Below are 13,604 nucleotides of genomic sequence, written 5' to 3' on the forward strand. Positions count from 1 at the left end.
CCTGCAGAGGATGTGAATATCTTAACTACAGAAATATTTCATATGCAGCCCTTTTTATATTCAACACAACAAACAATAGGATAAAGAACTGTATACAGATTGTATAGAGCTGTACAGTTTAATACCTATCCTGTCTTAAATTTTGATTACTGGAATTAAAATAAAGTGCTTATTATATTCAAAACAATTGTAGACCTGGATTTTCACTGCCCACCAAAACTGTGGTATATTTAAAACTTTTCATTATGACTATAAAACCTTGCAATATGTCTACCTAAGCAAGGAGAGGGAGGAACGTCTAGTGTCAAAAGCACGGCTCCTTAATTTTGTCCATTACAAAATGAACAAACACAAAATACAATCCTTTTGCACACATGTCGTTTTTCAAGCTGTTTCTCAGTCATTCACCTGGAACCGGAAAAAAATGAAACCGCAAAGGAGTGTACCACTTAAAACTTCCTATCAACAGCAGACAGGTAAACTTAGTAAGCCTTCCACCTCAAAATGCCTTATTACTCCACCATCAGACACACTGCGGCCTAGCCCTTGCCCTGTTTCCCCCGTTGAAAGGCCATTATTCAGAATTCCAGCTCCATAAGCATTGGGCATGCACAAAGGCATGCAGTCTGTTATCTTGCTCAGACAGCAAGACTAATAGCTCTAAAACCTTCTAAGCAACCGCCTTTAAATCAGGTCCTGCATCTGGCAGGAGACACCTGCCTCTGCTTTTGAGCCTCTGCTGCTTTTTTCTTCTCCTGTTCCTCTGCCTTCTTCCGCTCCTCTTTGAGCTCCTTGTATCTCCATTTGGGAATCTGCAAATAGGGGTCATCCTTTGCACTGCTCCTCCTTCTCGCCTTTTCTGGCTGGAAGGTGGGTGGAGGAGCCTTGCTGATACGGACTTTGGGGACGACAAATCCCGGCCGGACGCTGCTCCGTCTAAGCAGGTGGAGTGGCAAGAGGCTCGCTTTCCTCGTGGCCACGATGCTCACTTGGGAGACTGCAAGGCTGATGGGCTGCAGGCTGGCTCGGCGGTCCTTCTTCTTGGGGATCAGCGTGACCTTGGAGTTCTGAAATAGCTTCTCGTAGCTGCTAAAGTGGTCTTTGTCCTGAGATCGGATCTCCTCGGCCCTCTGCTTCCTGAGGATTTCCTGGACAGCCAGTCTGCGCTTCCCCACGGAAGGCGGGCTGCCCGGGCACACCGTCCGGCATGACAGAGCAATGAAGGGACTGCTTAAGCTTGTTGTCACCTTTACCATGTGATCGAGGACTCCGTCTTCTTCTGGGCCGTAGAAAGCCCGGAATGACACAGCTGCTCTCATGCACTCAGAAATCCGCTGCAAACAGCTTTTTGGCTCTGCAGCCTTGGCAAGAAGTTCCTTCATCTTTGGCCATTCTGGTTTGTATTGATCACAAAACTGTTCCGGGCATGGCCTGTCCATCAGCTTTTGCATAATGAAGGCAGATTCTGATCTTCCTGTGTAGCAAGCCCATTCCCATGAAGTCAGTCCACGGCTTGGGTCAGTCGCGTGAACATTTGCCCCTCAAAGAAAAGAAAAACAATTAGTGTTAATTAATGAAACTGCCCACACTTCTGTTGCTATGATCAGAGTTGAATCAGGCAGATCCCTGCAAGAAAACATCACATATGAAACACTATAATATTTGTGTAAAAATGAACATGCAATAAGGAGAGATCAGGGTTCCTGACTTTCTGAAGTCCTGATTTATTTGAAAAAATAATAAAAGAAATTAAAGCTGTATATACGAAATTCACTTAAAGCAACGCAAAGAACGACATAATGAATTTGAACTGTATTGTATGTTGTTTTCCCTTTGCACTCATTGCTGCCACCTTGGGCTAATGATCACAAGTTCCATGAAAATATCAGCTCAGTGCTCACTAGGGGCCAAAATAGAAAATAAAATACTACTAATTTCTACCCCCAAAAATCGGGAAAAATAGATAAAAATAGGAAAAAAATAGAGAAAACACCACGTGTACAGTTCAGGTTCTCTTATCTCTGAAAGGACACTGTAGAATTTGAGAAAGTTGAAACAATGGTGACAAGGGTGATCAAATATTAGGAAAGTTTCTATATATGTCAGAGAGTGGTAATATGGGAAATGGAGCTTCAGTCTCAGCCCAGAACAGCTGGTGCCGTCTACCTCAGATTACCACCCTTGAGGAAATGTAGTAGTTGTTAGCGAAAAACGTTCTGTTATCACCAAGTGGACCAGTCATAACAGAAGACTGGGACACATGCTAGACAGCAGAGGATTAGACATTTGAAGTACAGTGTTAGGTCCTGGAAGGAATTGATTTGTAGTGGTTATTATCTTTCAGCCTGTCATCCCCCATTCCCTAATTATGATCTCTATCCATCCAATTCTGACATCTGTCCCCATCGCCATTCTTTCTCCCCATATATTTCTGCATTCTTTTCCATCCTTGCCTTCCTTTTGATCTCTCCATGTTCCTATAAGCCCCTTCTCATGGGCTTCTACCCTTGCTCTTCACTCTGCTTTCAAGTGGGGTTACACTCTTCTGCAGGGCACCTGGCTGCCTGAGGAGAGGATACAAGAGTAACAGAAGGAGCAAGCATCCTAATCAGATCTGCTGTATCCTTTACAGCTTCTGTCATACTTCCTCCAATGCTGCCACAGTCCCTGGCAACCAGAAAATTGCAGAGAAGTCCTCTCAGTTCTGGTACTGGAGTGGGAGCATGGGCATTTGTCAATGAGGCTGGCATATGCCTAGTTCTGCTCACACAGAAGAGCTGCATAAAGGACAGAGGAAGCTCAATGCACAGTCCACTTTTGGAAGAATTACTGCAGAACAATGAGCAGCAACAAGTGGTTTTGGAAGCTGAAGTCAGTAAGACACTGTTGCAAATGCCCAACATGTTATATCTGGTGAATGCTGAAGGGTACAAAAGATCTGTCCAAAAACTAGCTTCGTGTTGCCAACAAAAAAGAATCTCAGAGACGTGTCAAGGACTTGACAGCCAGCATCATATCCCTGCATTGCACCCAAGTGATCCTGGACATACCAGCTGGGCACACACATTGTGATGTTTTAGAGTATATGGGTGTGTTAGTGAATTAATGACACGGAAAGGGGAATGAGTGAATATTCCCTGGTTTCAGGCAGTCATGTTCTTAAGCTGTAAATACTTTGTTTTATATTTCGCCTTTAAACTTTGACTGATCTCAGGGGGAGCTTTGCACACTCCAGAATGTAGACTTGGTTCAGCAGCTCTGCAGCACATTCCCTGGGGCAGGCACAGGCACTTTGCCCAGATGCTTTCAACATAACTGTGCTCTTTAACATCTGATTGTGTTTTGCACGTATCACTGGCCCTGTAGATAATTTCTGAGTTCCTTGAAAGAGTTCCAAGCTGGGATATGAATGGGCTATAACATCTGACTTATTGAAGGGCTTCTCTATCTGCTGAAGCACCATTTTCAAACAGCCAACACAAACATAATGAGAAATTATATTCTTCAGGGTGGATTATCTTGGCGACAGCACTTCAGACTAGTATAAGAGAGACTAGATGTAAGGAATGGTAACCAGGAACCAGTTTGCAATGAGTCCAGTATAACCTTCCCACAAAGGGTGTTTCCTCGTTACGGGAAAACAGAGGAAAAAGGAGAGCATGGGGAAAGTGATCAGAACCTCAGTTTCAACTCTATTAAGTACCAGTTGATTCCTAAATCTCTGAGAAAATCCCTAAAAAGCAGATGCTAGAGGCACAGACCAAGAATGAATGTAGATGGAGACACCCTAAGCAAAAGAGCTGATCTCAGTTTAAATGTAATTTAAGTGATATTTGCAGAAAGGACTACTCAGAGAGAAAGCACAGGGGCACTGCAGGGAGTCAAGCATGGGGCTGAGACTGGAAAGCAGAGAGGAGGCAAAAAGGAGGAAGATTTAATCAAAGAGTTCATTAGCTGTGGAATGAAGAAAGGATTGCGAGTTCTCAAAGATAGCAGGGTTTGACGAAGTTCCTGACTGCAGAAGCTACAGGCAAACCAGTGAGGCAAGGAACAAAGACATACAAAGAAATGTCCTCCTGCTCCACTAGCCTGTTTTTGAACCATCCTACCCAGACTTCACAGCCCTGAATCTCTCCCATCTCAGGTGAGCCTCTTTTCCTGTTGCCCTTCTTAACACTTGCCCAGGTCTGCACTCCTTCCCACTAGAGCTGACTGCGAACAGGGCAGATTACACAGGAATTGTTTCCTTGTTGTACAGGCAAGGATTTACCACAGGAAGAACAGTAGCTAAAAGAATTTTCTCCAAATACACATTTGAACGAACAGTATGCCCTGCTTATAAACAAGCAAGAGGTACAGACAGATGTTTAGCATTATCTTCAAGAAAAAGACATCCCAGCTCTGATACGGTGCAGCTGTGAGACCTCGCATCAGAATTGTGTAAGAAGAGCTGTGTAAGAAAGCGCTCGCTGGGGACTCCCCACCTTTGCTTGGGGGCTGCATTTAAGCTCAGACACTCAGCTCTGATCCTAGCCTGAGCTACGTCTGTGCCTAGCCACGTGCCTTGCTGATTTGGACCCTGACCCACAGACTTAATTTCTAGTTTTGACCTCAGACCTACCTTGTCTCTATGGACTTGCGTGGTAATCACTGCAGTAGTGTCTGATCTTGATTACTGTCACCATCCCTGCTCTGTTTCTTCAAGGAGCACCTTTGTTGATGAGGCTAGTGCCTCTGTGTGCCTTGCTGTCACCCTTGGCTCACCTCCCTTTGAGGAGAAGCCTGCTCTTGCTGCTGACAGATGTGTCCCCAGGTGTTTCGGAAACTTTATCTCAGAAAACAGTACTACAGAGTGTTGAAATCCTGATCTTTCAACAGAAATCGATGCTGACTTTGTACCTTTATCACAAAATCTCTTCTAAGATGTGATTTACTATAGTGGTATTGATTTTCTGCATGGATCAGATGTTTCTGAACACACGTCTTTCAGCAGAATGCCTCATCTGGAAGAGACATGAATAGTCATGTTCCTTTTAAAATGTGATAGCAGTCTTATCAAACTAATTGTCATTTCAATGCAAGTATAGGCTACAGGTGTTCTTTTAGGAAAACCGCATTTGACACTTGCCTGATTTTCCTAGGAAAATTGCCCTGAAGATCATTTTCAGCACGACTAGTTTGAATACACATGCCCCTTTGAGATATTAATATTCTATTTGATTAAGAAGGTTTAATGTCCCTTTAGATGCAAAACTTACATCCTGGGTTTAAGAACTGGGACTGAAAGAGCTCAGGCATCTGTTACCAACCTGTTTTTCACACAGTATTTAAAGCCCAATCTCCAGATCCGTAGCCGCTCCCATGACTTTACTAAAGCAGCAGTGAGTTTATACTGGAGATTACAGCAGGGCTTGACACATGAATTACAACCGGCATTTCTATGCTCCAGCTTGGACTGGCTCGCTTGCTGAATGCTGGCAGCAGCCTGGTCCTGGCAGCGCAGCCACCTGTGACAAACTGCTGATGAGCGACTGGGATCCCCCCTTAATCGCTGTGCGCTCACAAATAGCAAATTCACATGTTCCGAAGACTCACTTTGAAAGAGCAAACATTATGGCCAAGTGTCTCAGAGTGCCTTAATCTTGTAGTGATTGACCTTGGCCACCCTCCAGGAACTGAAATTTCGGAAAGAGCAGTCACTTTGACAATCCATCTCTAACCATCTGTCACATGTTGCTGTTACCTCTTCCCCATCTGACTGTGTCAAATCCATGCTTAAGTGGCCAGGGAGGTGAGATATTTTCATTTACTGACCTGCTGCACTGCCATAAGTAGATGCCTGTCAATAGAGGTCTTACCCAAGCCACTAAACAGATACTGGGTTTAAAAACCTGCTCCTCTTTTCTAAAGACACATACCTGCTTTATTGTTATGCAAGTAGACCCACAGCTGATTTTGGGTGTTTTCCCCCTGTATTTCCATGCATTCTTATGTTTTAACATGAAATTTTGCTGGTTTATTTGTGAAATTGTTTTTTTTCACTGAATCTTTTAATAACAAATTCTTTCACTTTCTTCAGCAAACTATCACTTTATTCTCAGCAGCCACTCAGCATCCCTTAAGCCCCAAACTACTTCTAAATCCATTCTGAATGAGCAGCTTCCTCCCTATACTTCGCCAGACTGTACAGTGCTAAAAAATCATCAGATATTAAAATGAGCGTAGGCAATCTAACACACTTCCTTTGCAGCCCCTATTTTGAGCTGAAGATGTTAGGACCTGCAAAATATTCACCAAAAAACGTATATAAACTGCAATTTAGAAACTCAGAGTATATTAACTCTGCGCCTCTTTAGCCAATGGATGATCTTCAGTATTCTCATGATCTCTGATGCACAAACAGTCCAATACAACTTTCTGTAGGTAAACTCGATTTGTAAGCTAACAAAACCATTTTCTGGTTGACTAAAGATATGTTCTCCCCAGTATTCTGTTTTCTTATGAATCATGTAAGCGAGAAGGTGGCTATTCAGATACCAGAGGCAGCAACTACATAGTGAACTTTGATTTTGATACATTTTGTACAAGAAGTAGAATAATAAAGACTGAGTTATCTACAAAGACAGAAAGGTTGTGAAATACCGTATAGTGACCAAAACAGAAAGAACAACAATCTCTGTGATAATAATAGAAAGTCATGATACTGTAAGGTCAGTTTGACAAGTCATAAGGTCATAGGTTTGAAGTTTCATTTTAAGTGATAATTCACAACAAGCACTGGGAAATTCTGAACTAGCATGTACACTAAGTATGTGTTAGTCCAGAAAGTGCATCTGTGTCTAGAAGTTCTCTAGCTCTGTAGGTCTGACAGTCATTTTATAATTTTGTTTCAAAAAACTTTAACTCCAAAATGCGTGATCCGATTCCAAAGCCTTGATTCCAGTATAAGAATCTACAGAACATTGCAAAAAATAACATGCCAGTTACCTCATCATCCAAACATCTCTGTGTCCTATCAACATCTAGAAACCTGATATTATGAACATGAATGAAAGTAATATCACTATGCTTGATAAATATCTGCAAATTAAAATAATCATATTATGAGGGGTTAAACTTCTGTGACAGCAAAATGACTGAAATTATCTACTTATTCAAGATCTATCTCAGGGAAGTGGACCTGTAAGATTTTTGGTCTGGACAGTAGCAATATTCACATGCAATCTGTTATCATAATTTGTGTCAAGAGATTCCCTCATATATGAATTATTTAACACAATAAAAACACACAGCTTTGTGCCTAAAAGGTGCTGTATGCTGGGACTGCTCCTGTGGAGGCTGTTGCCCGAATGCCTCTTGCTTTTCGAATTTCATCTCCAGAACCCCTTCACCTCACAATGCATATGGCTGGCAATTCAACCACGGTCAAAAGCCATCAGCAAGAAATATATTTCCTCTTCTCAAGTATGAAGAGAGATAGGGGGGCAGAGATGGACCTGCCCACTGCCTGTGCCACGACTCCCTCCTTGCAGGAGATACAGACTTGCTGGTGTCCTGTTGCCCATAAGCCTGGATACCCAAATCAGATCTGTAGAGGGGTTAGAAAGAGAGGTTATTCCCTATGCTGCCAAATTTCCCACCACTGTCCCCTATGGGATATGAACCCTACACCAAACCCTCCTGACAGGAGGCAGAGCCCCCAAAGCTCTCCATGCCCTGCCCCAGGATCTGCCATGGCTGGAGGTCTGGCTATGGTCCTGCCACCATCACACACCCTTGCACCATCATACCCACAGAACTGGCAGAAGGAGACCTGTGTGTCTTTCCCAGCTGTGTCATGAACATCATTAACTACTTGTCTAAAAATCTTGATGATCACACTCCCCGAACTCTCCTCAAGACAATGACTCTCACCATGAGAGCTCTCAGAGAGATCCAGGATGAGCTTCCACAGGCAAACTGAGTGCTTCTGCACTGCTCACGTGTGGCTTCATCACCTTGTCTATGACTTATCTAAAAGCTGCACCCATTTCCAGGGAAGGCTGCATGACACCTCTCAGAGTGAATACCCCAAAAGCCAATTTTCTTCTTGGTGTTTTTGTGTGACTGTCTAGTATATACAGGTAGAAGATGACAAAGAAGCAGCAAAGCACTTTGCATACCTGCCAGCATCAGGGCTTTCACACATTCAGTTCGGCCCTGCATCGCAGATTTCATCAGTGCTGTGAATCCGAACACATTCCTCTTCTCAATATCAAGCCCAGGAAAATAGTTCAACAAATAGTTTGTAATGGTTATGTGCCCTTTAAAGAAATGAAAAAGAGAAAACACATCACAGAATTAAGGTATCATCTCAAAGTTAAACCAAAAATTACTCCTGCAGGTTTGATAACTGGAAAAGTGTAGATAACTAATAAGATTTCTTTTCTTCGTATCCTCCTCCACTCATCGAAGTCATTAGCCTTAGAGTTAAGTGGCACTGACTTGTGACCAGGCTAGGGGCCTGGAAACCTGGGTTCTCACCTTCTCTCAAGTTGCCCTTCTCTATGAAAACTCAATTTACGGTGAGGGAACAATTGAGAACCAGAGACGGTCATTCTGAGGTTGCAAGGGACCTCAGTTTCTTGACTCGGTGAATAGCACTGCAAAGGGAATTCCTACAGTTTATGGAAGGACGACTCATCACCTTGTGGAAATTACTGCAAAGGGTCAGCTTTTTCACTGGAAAATTTGAGCCTTACTATAATGATACTTCATTAAAAAGTGATTACTTGCAGTAGTTCCAACCAATAATACTAACAAACTGTGCCAGGCCTGCCTGACACAAGACAAAGAAATATTTTGTGTAGAATCCCACATTTTTAGTTTTCCATCTGACAATGTAAAACCACTTGTCTATGCTCCAGCAACAGTAAAATGGGACTGATATTTAGTTTTGGTTGTAAAATCAATGAGTTCAGTTCTGTTTCTAAAAGCAGCTGCTGTTGCCATTCATGTGCCTTGTACACCAGGATAACTGGTGTCAGCAAGGGCATACGAGTACTTGAAGACATCTCTGTTTAAATGGCTAGAGGACCGATTAAAACATCAAGTCTTTATAATTGGACTACCAGAACAAGACAAGTATCTAGTGCCATTATGACTCATTCAAAACAGTTTTCCATTCACTTGTCTTTAGTTTTATGATGCTTTGATGCTTGATAAAATAATGCAGTCTGTCAGGCAGCTGCAAAAATCACAATTTAATTACTAGGAGCTGTAAAAATATTCTTTCATCTCACTCTGCAGTCCAGCTGAATATTCTGTGATGCATGTCATTCAAATCCATCTAGAAATGTTACTGAAGCGGATTTTAATTCATACGGAAAAACTTTTAAAGTCTATAGTGCCACATCTGGTACAGATTTCATCAGCAGTTGCTTTGTACCAATGCGGTCCTACATACACTTTGGAAAGCAAGTTAAGAAAATCTTTACCGATTAATTTAAGATGTTGTCTAGGTGTTACTCTTCATCTCCTAGAATTTGCTGGACCCCTCTACCTTGCTGCATAACTGGAAACTCTCCTGAAACTTCAGGAGATGTAGAGATAGCGCAGATCAGCTTAGCAATACCAGAGGAAATGAAATAAGGAGCTCCCTGAACCTTGTGCAGTCTGATGCCAATGAAATATAAAGATACAGCAAACCACAACAAACTGAACCAAGCAAAACTGAACCGGGTTCAGGACAGGATCAAATAACCCAGTCCTGCTTATTCAATACAGATGCTTCACCTTCACTGACTTCATGGCAAAAGATCAAATCCTAACAGGGTATTGGCTACTACTGGGAGAATCTTTGTCCCAGAATTGTTTTACAGGACATGCTGTGTTTCACTGATATACAGTGTGTGTCTTCATGAAGGTTTTGGAGCAGATGAAATTCTGATTTTTGATGACAGAAACCAGAGATGGGAACTGAAAGAAGGAGAAATAATAACATAGAAGATTTTTCAGCATTTGTTACATTACTAAAGATGTTCTTCCCTTTGCCAAAAGCATGTGTAAGAGACATTTTGCAAATCTGGACGACCCTAAGAATCAATCCTGAAAGACCTTGCTCAGCCAAAACTCTTCAGGGGACTACAGATGGTATTAAATGAGACAGAGGAGAAAAAAAAATGTAAAAGTGCAATAAGATAACAAAGAAATTGAAGAGATTTGTGATTCTCAGAAGTTTTGTGTCTCAGGGATTCCTGAAAACCACTTCAGTTTTAATCTGCAGTAGCTTCTGTCCTCCTGAGGTTTGCATCAAATTTCCAGTTCAAACAGACATCAAATTCAAAGTAAAACTCAGAGCTGCCAAGCTTTTGTTTGAACTCTGTCATATGCTTTTGATTTAAGGCTATAAAGTTTCCTTCAGTTCTCTTTCGTCTGGGCGTACTAAAACTATATATGTAAATCATAAACCAGGTGAGTCTTCTGTGATTTAGAGTCTGCTATGAAAGCTGTATGCAGCTCTAAAATAAAATTTGTAAGCCAGATCTACCTTTTGCCAGATCTATCTTTTGCCAGAACTGGCATGCTAAGGCTACACTTCTTCACCTTGTGAGCCATATTTAAAGATCAGCAAAGATACCTGTAGTAGCTTAAATCACTTAATTGCTGCCACAGAGGAAATGCATATAGTCATGACATTTTTACCTAATAATCTATGTAATGCAAGCAGAAGGATAAGCTGCATAGTAAGGAAGATGCTCTGTCATATAACAATTTCAACTTGTACCTGCAAAAAGCCTGTGTTTGATCTCTGGGTGGTGAACGCTTTCTGATGGATGCATTGAGCCAAAGGACTTGATGATCCTTGTAGGTCCCTTCCAACTCTCATTCCTTTCTTTCTTTCTACTTATTTCAATCTCTTGTTTGCATCAATTTCCCATTTTTTCTGCATTGTCCTTGTACTGACATTTAATGATTTTACTTCTGCTTTTAAAGCGTCACCATCCATTTTTGGGCACCACCTGCTGTAGGCTGGAACAAATTTACAGTTTTGGAAGGCAAGATCCCTTTAAGAAGGAATCCCATGTCTGTAAGAAATACTGAGAGACCAAGTGAACAGACCAATTTTCAAACTGAAATTTACAGACTAAGCAGAGGACTCTATTTCTTGTTATTTTTTTACTACTAATAAGCTTGTTAAGAAAGTACTGGTTTTCACTGATCCCACCAGCCTATCTTTCTCATGTCAGTGCTTGCAAAAAACTTCAGCTTTAGATATTTTATTTGAAGGATGAGAATCTTAAATTATCAAAAGCAATATGAGAAACTGAATTCACTTATCTTCTGAAACTCTAGCTGGTCTTTAAGATAATTTTATTTAATTCAAACTGATGCTCAGATTCGAGCATCATGTCTGGGCAGTCATGAAATGGCATAGGCAAGCATGGATTTTGAACTCCTCTAGCAAAACTAAAGAGGCCTCCCTGTCATCTGCCTTAGTATCTGTATCTTGTGTTACAGATGCAGACTCTGAAACACCAGGAATGATCCTGCAGGACTGCAGCCTCCTTCCCATCCAGCTCCTCCTAGGGGTCTGGCCATATGTGATGGTCCACCTGGTCAGTGGGTTGGAACAAAAACAGCATCACTTTCTGAAACCTTCCAGCTAGCTGAAATAATGTGGATTTGCTATTAAACTTTACAGAGAAAAACCTGTCATTTTGGTATAAATAACAGTGATATCTCAGAATAATTTACTTTGCAAAGATATAATTATTTTTCATGGTCTAAAGTTAAAAAAAAAACCAACAAAAACCAAACAAACAAAACAAAACCAACAAAAATAAATCCTCCATTAAAGGAAAGCTTGAGTAAGCTTGACTTTCAGTTCTTTATAATACACTGCTCAGTGTTACTACTTAACACTCAGCAATAAGTAAGCAGCATCTATTGCTCTGTAGGTCCTCTGGTTGCAATGTTAACCTCAAAGTAATCTGTATTAACACTACAGCAATATCTTGTGATAATGAATTAAATAGGTGGTATCAACACTGTAGCTCAGGATTATCGTAGGCAGGGGAAAACATCCAAGTTGCTAAGAGTTTGTGTAAGCTTCTGCTGACTGAGTCATTTCCAGTTGTTTTGGGGATCAATAGCAAGTGCTGGCAGAGAGTGTCAAGTCAATGTCAGCCCTCTGGATTAATTCTGAGCTCATTATCACGAGTCATAAAGGTCAGGAAGGAGTCAGTGTTAAACCTTTTATAGTCCAAATTCATATTAGGACAGATAAATAAAAGTAGGTTAGAGTTTTGGAGACTTCACCACTTTCTTTGGAAAGCTATTATACTCATGACTTCACTGTGAATGTGACTACTCTGGTCGCAATTCTTTCTTCCGGTATTCAAAATCTATTTCACAGTGACTTCTTTAGCAAAGTTCACTTTTTGGTACAACATGAAGTGAAGTTTGGTACTACCTGGAAATGTCTAGTGGTAATATTACTAAATTGACATCACATCGAACTGCTTCAATCTTTAGACATGGCTTGTCATGTCCATTGATGCTGCCTGATGGAAATTTGTTTCCTGCAGTGTCTTAGATGAAATGCTATGTCCCATGAACTCCTACAAATATCCCATACCCTTCATCAGTGAGAAGTCATGACAAAGACCAGGTACACGTTTCTTTGTAAAGTGATCATCTTTGAGTGGCAAGCTTGAGGGCTGCAAAGGAAACCATGGCTGCAGAGACAGGCAACCCTTGGCACAGCTTTTAGACTACAAAGTGATGGCCTCCTTGGTCAAATTTTTCCTGATGTACATACTTTATCACTTTTTTAACACTTGTAGGAGGAAACTACAGCTTCTGTTAAAGGTTAAAGCACAGTGTTTCAGTTTTAACAGAAATTAGGGACTGGTTGCTTTTCAACTGTACACTTGAAACCAGTAATTCTCTCCAGAGCATCTCTTAGATTTATGTGATCTGTTACACTTGTTCACTGAATATTACCATGCTGGGTAGGATAAAAGAAAACCTGGGGGTAAACTCTGCTCTCACTGCAGTCTGCATCAGGATTAACATGGTCGACGTCAATATAAACCAGTCTGTTATAAAAGCAGCATTGGCAAACACTGAATCCTACTGAGACTATGTAAATAGTTGCGCTTTTTTTTATTTTATTTTAACTACAGGGTGGTTGAAGAATGTCTTAGCAGCTAAGATATTTCTTAGTGATTATACATTTGCCTACAGTCAGCAATTACTACAGACCCACCGAGGCAGGTGCAGCAAGCATGAGAAAAGAGATGCTATAAACACGAATACTGCACATTACATGACCACAATGTTGACTGGTTGCTTGCCAGAGCAAACACAGGAAAATAAGCTCTAAGGAACAAAGCAGTATAGTACTGAACACTTGGGTCAAGATTTCATTTATTTTTAAGTTAAAATAGTTAATGGCATCTACTAGAAATGTATGGCTTTTTCTGTCTTAGTTCAAAGAAAATAATTACAAACTTACTGGGGAGTGGGCTTGGCCAGGATTATTTTATGCAGATTAATTTCTTTCGGGGCTTTGAAAAAATCTTAAAAATAATAGCCACAACACACACTCGTCCTAAGAC

General features: G+C 41.2%; 1 protein-coding gene across 1 annotated transcript in view; it reads right to left on the reverse strand.

Annotated features, from left to right (window-relative positions):
• Positions 1 to 689: 689 nt before the first annotated feature.
• ANKRD33B (ankyrin repeat domain 33B) overlaps positions 690 to 13,604 on the reverse strand; it is a 44,440-nt gene continuing 31,525 nt past the window's right edge. Inside the window, exons 3-4 of the mRNA XM_065629997.1 lie at positions 8,163 to 8,303; positions 690 to 1,540 (exon numbers count right to left, since the gene is read on the reverse strand). Coding sequence (XP_065486069.1) covers positions 690 to 1,540; positions 8,163 to 8,303 — 992 coding nt within the window. The remainder of the gene's footprint in view (positions 1,541 to 8,162; positions 8,304 to 13,604) is intronic.

Source organism: Caloenas nicobarica, chromosome 2 (assembly GCF_036013445.1).
Source record: "Caloenas nicobarica isolate bCalNic1 chromosome 2, bCalNic1.hap1, whole genome shotgun sequence".
Taxonomy (NCBI): Eukaryota; Metazoa; Chordata; class Aves; order Columbiformes; family Columbidae; genus Caloenas; species Caloenas nicobarica.